This window comes from Micropterus salmoides, unplaced genomic scaffold (genome assembly GCF_014851395.1).
Source record: "Micropterus salmoides isolate LMB-PRFRI ecotype aquatic unplaced genomic scaffold, ASM1485139v1 Ms_hic_scaffold_4, whole genome shotgun sequence".
Lineage (NCBI taxonomy): Eukaryota > Metazoa > Chordata > Actinopteri > Centrarchiformes > Centrarchidae > Micropterus > Micropterus salmoides.
The window spans coordinates 17,047,384-17,057,431 of NW_024043372.1; the positions used below are offsets into that span (position 1 = coordinate 17,047,384).

General features: G+C 37.9%; 1 protein-coding gene across 1 annotated transcript in view; it reads right to left on the reverse strand.

Annotated features, from left to right (window-relative positions):
• Positions 1-5,170, reverse strand: part of LOC119886642 (protein phosphatase 1 regulatory subunit 1A-like) — a 35,205-nt gene extending 30,035 nt beyond the window's left edge. The window contains exon 1 of the mRNA XM_038697522.1: positions 4,763-5,170. Within this exon, the coding sequence (XP_038553450.1) occupies positions 4,763-4,843 (81 nt within the window). The 5' untranslated portion in view covers positions 4,844-5,170. The remainder of the gene's footprint in view (positions 1-4,762) is intronic.
• Positions 5,171-10,048: the final 4,878 nt, after the last annotated feature.

Below are 10,048 nucleotides of genomic sequence, written 5' to 3' on the forward strand. Positions count from 1 at the left end.
ATTCATCATCTTAACAAGGACTATATTGCCTTCATCTTTGAATGTACTTTTCTCAGGCAAGTGCTCCTCATCTAAATGACGGAGGTAACGAATAAGTTCAATTTCAACTGTCTATTGGTGCGGGAGAAGATTTGCTGTTTATTTATTTCTGTGAACAACAGTGTCACTCAAAGCTGTAAATAAGCAAAGGGAAATGTGAGCTACCAGGACCTCTAAAGCTCACTTATTTCGCATTATATCTTGTTTGCTTAATCCATACAATAACTTTGCCAAGCGCAGCGACATCCTGGAGTCTTGTTGTCTCCTCCTCCTTATTTATTTATTTTTTTTTACCTTTTTTTACCTGGCTAGTTCTTTCCCAGTTTCCAGTCTTTATGCCAAACTCAGCTAAGATAACCATCTCCTGAAATAGCTTGATATAACAACTTGATATTTTGGGAAATATAAATTATATCACAATATTATTGAAATAAGCATATTTCCCAAAATATCAAACAGTTTCATCAAATAGTCCAGCTGTAATACAACATCTAAGAAACTAATAATTATGATAGCAAGAAGAGTAATTGCTGATATCTAAGTAATTGCAGAAAAAAATCTGGGAACTACAATATGATGATTTATCTTTATCTCCACTGTCACTATGAGGTACTGGCCTCTATCAGACACAGTTTGTGCTCATAAGTACACAGTGAGCTGTAATGTAAGGTTACGATAAGTGTGGCACACACTTTATCTGCATGAGGATGAGTATGTGCTGTTGTTGTGAGGGGCAGACCTCGGGGAGGCTGCTCTGACTGACGTGCAGTTCTCCACGGAGGCTGATTCACCATGCTGGGAGGTGTCAGGTTGCAGAGATTACTGAGCCGTGGGTGAAGCCCCCTGGCGTGACATTCATAAGTGTGCTTGCAAACACAGAGACAAACACATAGACACATTTCATTTTTGGTTGATTTTTTTTATTTTTTTATTTTTTTACAGCTACAGATTTTCTTTGTGTATTTTATTTTTATTTTTCTCTTTCTCTTTCTCTCTCTCTCTCTCTCTCTCTCAAACACACACACACATACAAGGGGTGGGCAAACAATTTTAGATCAAGATCATGAATTAAGACAACCACTGTCTACTTTTCAGGAGAATCGTAGAGATCGATGTATTTAATGTACCCTTACTTCTGTTTCCAAACATCAAATAATCTCATTGACTTGTGGATCAGAGCAATGTGAACAAACCAGTAGAGTGATGCCCCCAACTAGATAGCTATGCTGATTGGACAACTTACTCTGTGTGGCTCTTCCTTCACGAATTGATGTTGAGTACTAGAAAAGATTTACGTTTAGATTAAGTTATCTTTTGGCTTCTGTTTACAACTTCAAATTAAACTCTATTTAATCACCATTTTGAAACCTGTGTATTACTGCAAAATTGTGTTTTAATGGTTAGATGGAGAAGTCCATAGGATATTTCAAGTCTGGGTATAGTCTACTCAAAACTGAGAAAAAACAGTGCACTTTGTATCGTGTTTAATAGACCAAGATATTATTATTTGGCCAGATCGTCCACCCCTAAACCACACACTTAAGAATCAGCATGCCATGCAGACTCAGTGGCCACTCACAGTGGTCTTTGAATAAATAGAAAATGTATCTTATAAGGGCAAAGTCTCAATGGTAATCAGCCAAAGACCAAAATTCCTTTAGATTCCTATATAAAAGAAAAAGTAAGAAGCAAATGCACTGTGAGGATGCACAGACAGACTCAAAGACACACACAAACACACAAAGAGACAAACACACACTACATTCATTTTTACAAATGTACCACAGGCACCAATTTACAGGGATAGTGTCTCCAATATCACTTGGCCAATTACACAGATAATAAAGATTCTTAGTTCAAACAGCAACATAATGAGCTCCACACTACCGCAAACTAATACATTTCAGGTCTGGATAATCACTCTATCTGACCTTTATGCTCATCTGCTGGCAGTTATCATTAAAGTTCACAAATTAGTCTACATGCCATGGACTACTTTTTTGTCCTGTATTGTAAACAGTTGTCCTAATGTATGGAAAAGGTGAATGTAAAACTTAAAGCAGTGAGTGGCTGAAAATACATAAGAAATATCAAAAACAAGTACAGTTAAGTTAGGAGGCAAATCATTATCTTCAGTTCTTCATTTAGTGGCACTTAAACGTGTGTGAAGGTTTTTGTTAGATCTTTTGAACAGAACTACAAAATTTCTATTGTGAGGTTTGTTGAATTGCTTCCTCCTTCTATTGAATATCTCTGTTGAACAAAACTCTTCGAGGTAACTTCAATGACACTGAAGTATTGTATGTGTAGTAAACAGTGTATTTTTTCAGTATTAATGCAGTGTACATCCTTCCAGACTGCAGTTATAATAATTGGAGGTTACAAGCTGAGGAAGGTTGTCTGCCATATACTGCATTTATACTACAAAACCCTTTTACCACACATTATTTATGTGGCTTCTAAAACCAACTGACCTTTGTCACGGCAGACATCTTGGCATAGCATAGCAGGAAAAAACACAGGTGTAACTGATAACATTAAGTACAACTGCATTATATTTAGATGAGCTACTTCCAGGGCTTTGGTGTTGTGCATCGTGCATACTAGCTCATTGTCATAGCTTACTGGGAACCTTGATGGAGCTGAGCAATTGTTAATGAAATATGTTTCATTTTTGCTTTCCCTGCTATAACACAAGTCAAAATGCTGCCATGAAAAAGGCCTACTGGCTGCAACATTGACTGCATTTAGATTTTTCATATTAAAGTGGGTGAATACATGCACAAATAAGTATCCAGTATTTTTGACATTTTTGACAAGTTTTCTTGTTGTTGCTGTTAATCAGTTTCATCAATCAATCATTTAATCTTGTTTTATTCAATCTTATTATTCCATAAAACATAAACACTTTGATGGGTCCTGTAATGTAGACTGTGTTGTTACATTGAGATTTACAGTATTCTATACTGTACCAACATGACAGGGCAGAAGAAATGAAATTACATCAGGTTTTTTTGTACTTTAAGTTTACATGGAGTGTTGGAGTGTTAAGTTTACCGTACATTCTGTGTAGTATCAAAATGCAGACGATCAGTGGTGGAGGAAGTATTCAGATCATTTACTTTTAAGTACAAGTACTAAAACCACAGTGTAAAAGCTCTATGTAAAAGTCCTGCATGCAAAATGTCAGTAAGAAAAATTTAAAAGCAAAAGTATGTACTTAAAGTACCAAAAGTAAAGTACTCAATGCAGAAAAATGTTATATATTACATCATTAGATTAATATTACTCATGCATTTGTCCAACCATAAAGTCTAAATTCTAACTTGTTATGAACAACTTAAAATAATTAAAAGGAAAAACAGCAAATCCTCACTGAAGCAACTATAAAAATAGTTGCTAGTTAATTCTTGGTATGTTTTGTATGCAAAAATCTTAATTTGGAAAGTAACAATAAATTAGCTGAGTAAAAAGTGCAATATTTCTTTCTGAATTCTAGTGGAGTAGATGTAGAAAGTGTAATGAAAAGAAAGGCCCAACGTGTACCTAGTACAGTACTTGAGTAAGTGTAATTAGATATATTCCACCACTGCAGATAATTCACATTCAGTTCCTCACATCTGAGCTTTACAAAGTTATAGTGCTTGATTGTACCAGTAGCTCTAACTCAACATGAACCTTACCCTGAACGTACAGTATTCCCAAACCATCCAATAAAATGTCCTCACAAGGTCAAACTCACATAAACACAAAAGCACATAGCAGTCCTCCTAACTCAAACAGCAAAAAGAGAAAGAGGGAGAGAGAGAGACATAGATGGGGTGTAATCAGACTCATAAATCTTTGCCAGGTTTTACTCAAGGCTCATTCATTACTAATGATCTGTCCTGTTCATGTTATATTTATCAAAACTACAAAATGGGACACATCTTTTTCAAAACATTTTCTACAGACACATGAATTGCACCCACTGTGTTTTGTCACTTATAAGAGTTCTTTGCTATTAGTTTGATCCCTAAAATAAGCAATTAAAAGATCTCCTCCAGTGATTATTTTCTTTAAACCAAGCAATGTCATGCAATGTCATGCATATCTAATGATATATTTGTGATTGATGGGAAGAAATGATCACATTTCTGATAGCAGTTTGATTTTAGCAGTTTATCTTGTGATACCAGGTAACTTTTGTCAGTATTTCAGTGCCGCACAGTGCATGCTGCTAATCACTGAAACCAAAACAACACCAAACCCATGGAGACACATCTAAACACTGCAACACCCATTTTTAACTCTGCTGAGATATTGTGTCACTAAGAAACTTAATCTTAAATTCATCATGATCACTTCAGCCACACCTTCAAAGACACAGTCACCTAGTTCACGCTTGTGAACTAGGTGCAGGGGAGTAATAATAAGAAACTAAAAATGTGATTTCTTTAAAGCAGCAATTTGTCATCAGGCTGTACTTCAGCATTTTTGACACAGCACATTCTATTCCAGTTGAGTTGCTCTGCCATGTCTGTACCAGCTTTGATGACTAGAATACATGTTGCTCCGTTTTCATGTTAATTTTTCTCAAGTACAAACTATGATTTCCTCTTAAATCTTTCCCACAATATTCTTGCTAAACGTCCATGCATACAGAAACCTTTAAAAGTCTGGAAGTCCCATATGAACTCCTCTTCCTCCCCCTTGCTTCCGTTCCCCTCTCCCTTCTCCTCACCTGTTCAGCTGCCTCTGGGTCCAGGTGGGTGTCCAGAAGGGGAACAGTGAACTGTATCTTCCTGGGGCTCCCGGTTTCCATGGTGGCTTTGTCTGTCAAGGAGGAGGACAGGACGAAGACGAGGAGAAGGAAGAGGAGAAAGCAATGATCCGTGGAAGGAGAATCCGTACAAGTAAAGGGCTTAGTGAGGGTGGCTGAGAAAGATAATAAGTGGGCTCCAGCTTAGGAAAAACTAATTTGATGTTATTATATTTTCTGTCTATTAGCTGCTCTTTATGTTTCTCTTTTGACAGACTTTTCCCTGATAACCTACTTTTCTTGCACCTTATTTCTATTTTATCCTGTTTTTTTTTTCTTATCCTCAGCACCTGCTGGTGTCTCTGCTCCGGCTTCACTCTCCTTCCACTCTGTCTCTCCTGGCTTTCAGAGCTGAGACAAGGGCATTCTGGGCTAGGAACACCTCTACTCCACTCTCATTCGTTCCCTTTCACACAAGTCCCACCCTCTTGTAACATTTTTTCTGTCTGTATTGGATGTCTGAGATCTGCAGCAGACCCTGCACAGATGGGAGAGAGAGATTCTCTCTGTCATTCTCTCTTTCTCTCTCTCATAGGAAAGATGCACGTATTCACTGTATTTTTAAAATGACATTCCTTGCTTGCACATGCTTAAATATAACCTGCATTATATTTCAAACAGAAAGAGTCTCACTCAGAATGTGTGATATAGACTCTGACAATATTTAATACAATGGAACACAGTAATTATTAACATGTTTTTTGATGAATAACAGCTATTTTATCTAGATCAAATAAGAAGGTCACATGACCATTTTGAGCTCAAACAAAAGATAACTCTGTGGACTGATCATCTGAGCTTTGTTCTTATTTGACAAAGCTTGTCCTCGCTGCCGCCTGGCCAGCACAATCTTTATTGATTGCCTCTTAGCCTAAGTGTCCCTACATCACACGTCTACTGGGCCCTGATACCTGACACCAACCAAGAAGCATGACTGCTCCAATGTTCCAGATTTGCAGAACATTTTGAGGGGAATAAAAAAAACAGCTGGCAATCACATCCTATTCGTGTAAGATACACAGTTTACACAGTTTCTTCCAGACACTGACTGGTAGCTTTAGAAACTATTCTTTAGACCACTTTGCACTGTAAAAAATAAAACATTTAAGACAGTTTGCCTTTATTTGCTGGTTTACAGCTGAGACAGGAAATATGAGGAAAGACAAAGGGCAGGAGGGAGGGGGGCGTCCCCAACAACAAAGGTCCCCAGCTGGAAACGAACCAGGGGCACTCTGACCATATGGCAAATGTGTGTCTTTTAAGTCGAGTGGCAGTTTTTATTTAGCCTATAACTCCTCATTTTATTGGACTGGATGGGATGGGAAAGACCTACAGTAAGCCAGATAAAGAGAATATTTCCTTTCACTAGGTAAATCCTCTGACAGGGTGAACTCCCTTCCTATATCCTTTTTTCTCTTTTCAGCTTGGCCATTATTTTGCTGCACACAGACCATCTGCACACAAAAGATACTTTTTCTTTTTCTTTTAGCTGAGAGTGAAATCATAAGACTGATATTAAAAAGTCACCACAGTAATTACAGCTTTCCCCAAATTATGTCTTTGTGTTAATAAGAGACCACATGCTCCGTGTGAGTGTCTGTGAGAGAGCTGACTCCTGGTTTCAATAGTAAACCACCACCAGAATGCCAATTACCAACAAAAAACACATTTGACACATTTAACAAAACATAAATCACAAAGTAACTTTTGTGTTTCAAACAAGTTATTAGCAAATTTGAAAAACTTTCTTCACCGCCATGCATCATGGGAATTCTGAGGGACAGGGTGATATAGAGCAACCTAAGTCCATCCCTCTAAATTCCCATGATGCATTGCGTTGAAGAAAGTTTTGTTAAAATTTGCTAATAAGTCTCCTATTTGTTTGAAATACAGGTGTGATTTTATTATGTTTTTGTTAAACATGTCTGCTTAGAAAATAGTGGTTGTTGTTAGTAATTGTCATTCTTGTGGTGGTTTACTATTGAAACAAGGAGTGAAGTGCCTGTTTCATCTGATAAGAATGTTGTTAAAGAATAAAGTAAGCAGCCAAAGAGTTATGCTGGAAAAGACCCAGTATCATGTAGATGGTGATTGCATGTAGAAAGCATAACAGAATTTTGAAAGTAACTACTGCAAGTCAGTAAGTACTGAACATAATGTTAGCATTAAGTTGAAACAGAAAAAGCTGTGTAAATTCACAAGTCTTAATATATTAATTTGTGAAACAAATAAATATCTTGCGCGTTAAGTGGTACTCTGAAGACTGTCTCTTTACCACTACACTATTGGATCACACCACTTTTTGAAGTATTGGTAATTAGTAAAGGGCATTTGCCTTAAAAAAATTAAGACTTTCAATGGTCAATTCAGCAATTTGAGTTCCAGCTTGAGCATCTGAGCACAATAACATATAACACAAGTCTTCAGCACAATTAAGGGAAAGATAATCTAAGTTCAAGAACTGAAGTAGTTATGAGAAAAACAGTCAAATACCCACTCAAATCTGGCAGTATCCTAGTTATCAGTGCAGCCATTTTTTCAGATATAACAGGCACTTCACTCCTGGTTTCAGTAGTAAACCACCACAAGAATGACAATTACCAACAAAAAACACTATTTTCTAAGCAGACACATTTAACAAATACATAAACAACAAAGTATTTGTTTTGTATTTCAAACAAATAGGAGACTTATTAGCAAATTTTAACAAAACTTTCTTCACTGCCATGCATCATGGGAGTCTAGCTCCACCCCCGCTAGGTTGGAAGAGGAGTCCCATAGGAAACCATTCATTTTAAAATGCATAAAAAATATTAATATAAAATCAACCATTACAGATATCAGCTACAATAGCACCCATGTCATGAAGAAGATGTATAATTTGAAGTTGAAACCAAGTTTGTAGGACAAACAGTACAGGAGAAGATAGATGCCAACAAACAGCACAATAAATAATAATAAAGAGCTTATTGTGGTGATCTAGCGACCCATCCTTCCCACTTCCTAGTGTGTCCTGTTTTTTCTCCCTTCCCTGTGTGTCTGTTTGTCTGCTGCCTGTCTCTGGTCATGGGCGTGGCAACACACTGTCGGGCAGGTGTCTCCCAGCAAGAGTCCCTGGAGTTTCCCACACACCTGGAGTGCATCTACTCATCACTACTGCTGATTTATACCCGGCTTAGCGCTTCAGTTTTCACCAGATCGTCTGTTCACCCGAGTGGTAAACTACTCATCAGACCAACGTGCTGATTAGTGGGGTTTTTTTTTTTTGTCCTAATCGTTCATCACTCACATGGGTCCTCCTCCTTTCGTTCATTCAGCAGGCTGAGTTTCTGCCAGTGCCGGAGAATGAGAGGCAGGTCGGTTGTCAGGTAACATGTCAGGTGACATTATCTATTTTGTTATGTTACATTTAATAAAGCATTACTTTATTACAGCGCAGTGATGTTGTGCTATCGTTTTAACACAGCCCTGCCGTAACTTTAGTCCTGCTAGTGTTTACAGCTAACAGCTGACGTAGTCTCCTCTCCAAAACAAACGGACCTGGTCATTAACACATTAAAACACAGCCACTTAGCAACGTTAGCATTAGCCCTGTGGTGTGTTTACAGTTAACAGCTGATCCGGGTCCGCCAGAGAGCGCAACTTAACTTTTCCTTTATATTTCCCAACAGAGTCCTGCTGTTGTTTCACAGCTTTTGACTGGTGAACAACCTGGTTTGTTTCTCTGTCTGCAAAATCAGGACCTGATGTGGCCCATTCTGCGTCCAGACATGCCAAACTGCTGCCTTTAAATTATGTGTTTATTTCTTTGTTCCTTTCTCTGTGCTGGAATTCTTTTAAGAACTTGGAGGCTTTATCCAGATTATTATTAAATTGGTTGAATTTAAAGAAGAGTGCGTTTTATTCATCTAGTGTGTCAAGCTTATTACTTCAATATATTCCCCGCAAATCTGATATATAGATTTTACTCATGGACGTTAGGCTACTGTATGAATGACCACTTTAGATATAATGATAGTAATTATATATAGAGAGAGAGCTGGTCTGATAGTATAGTCAGGAAACAGATTTAGCAGGAGTAGTAGCGATATAATATTGACAACATATGTCTGTGGTTTTTACATGGTTTGAATTTGGTTGTGGCCCCATTGGGCTTTATGGAACGATGATAGAAAATGAACAAGAGGTGAATTTGTGCATTATACTTAGCAAGCCAGGCAGCCTTCCGTGTCCGAGAACTGCGCTGTTTTTTAATCGGCCACTAGAGGGCTGCAGCGCCACAATAACTAGCCTAGTTCAAATGAAGGAAATGACACAAAAAAAGATTAGTTCATTTTAATGAACGAAATTTGATGACTCCAGTCTGTCAAAAGAGTGACTTTTCCCATCTGTACTACATGGTGAGTGGTTGCTGCCTCCACATAGCCAATGGGTCAGCGTATTTGAACCAGAGGAGCTTGAAGGCGGTCTCAAAGGCAGCTCAGAGATTGGAGAAGAGTTGTTGTGCAGCTCCAATCGGGGATCTCTGACGTAGGAGGCGGGATCAGGCATAACTTCCCGGGAATCAGCAAATCCTCAGCCGGGAACCCCACAGCCCTATAACCATGTGAATCAAAACAGCAGCCACAGCGAAATATGAAGACGGCTGGCCTTGGTAGCTGTAACATCCTATACAAACTCTGATGCTTACAGTGACTGAAAGAAATACACTAGTAAAATTATACAGCGAGTGTTATCTCTTAACAGCATAGTGTTTATGTCTCTGGTTGAGTAAGCTTCAAAGAAAACAACCCACATCCACACATAGAGTCCCCCACAGTACTCCTGTTTATTACTAATAAAATACAGTATATTATTGTAAATAGTATATAAGTATATAGTATTATTTCATGTACTCCCTGTCAATGGTTCATATCATGCAGTGACAGTATGCCATCTTATTTTGAACCTAATCCACAATTGTTAATGTTTTTCCATGTTATTATATAAATATTAATCACTGAGCAAGTACGAGAGAGAGCCAACAATACAAGGCCTCGAACATACCTAAATACTGCTTTTTATCATCAAGCCAAAGCACCCACATACATGCATCTTCAATACTAACCGCCTTAACTTATCCCAGCAATCATCTTACGATAGATGATAGTGTGCTGCATAAACCTCTCCACTGTTCCCTTATTAAAGAATATATGTATTTACAAGTTA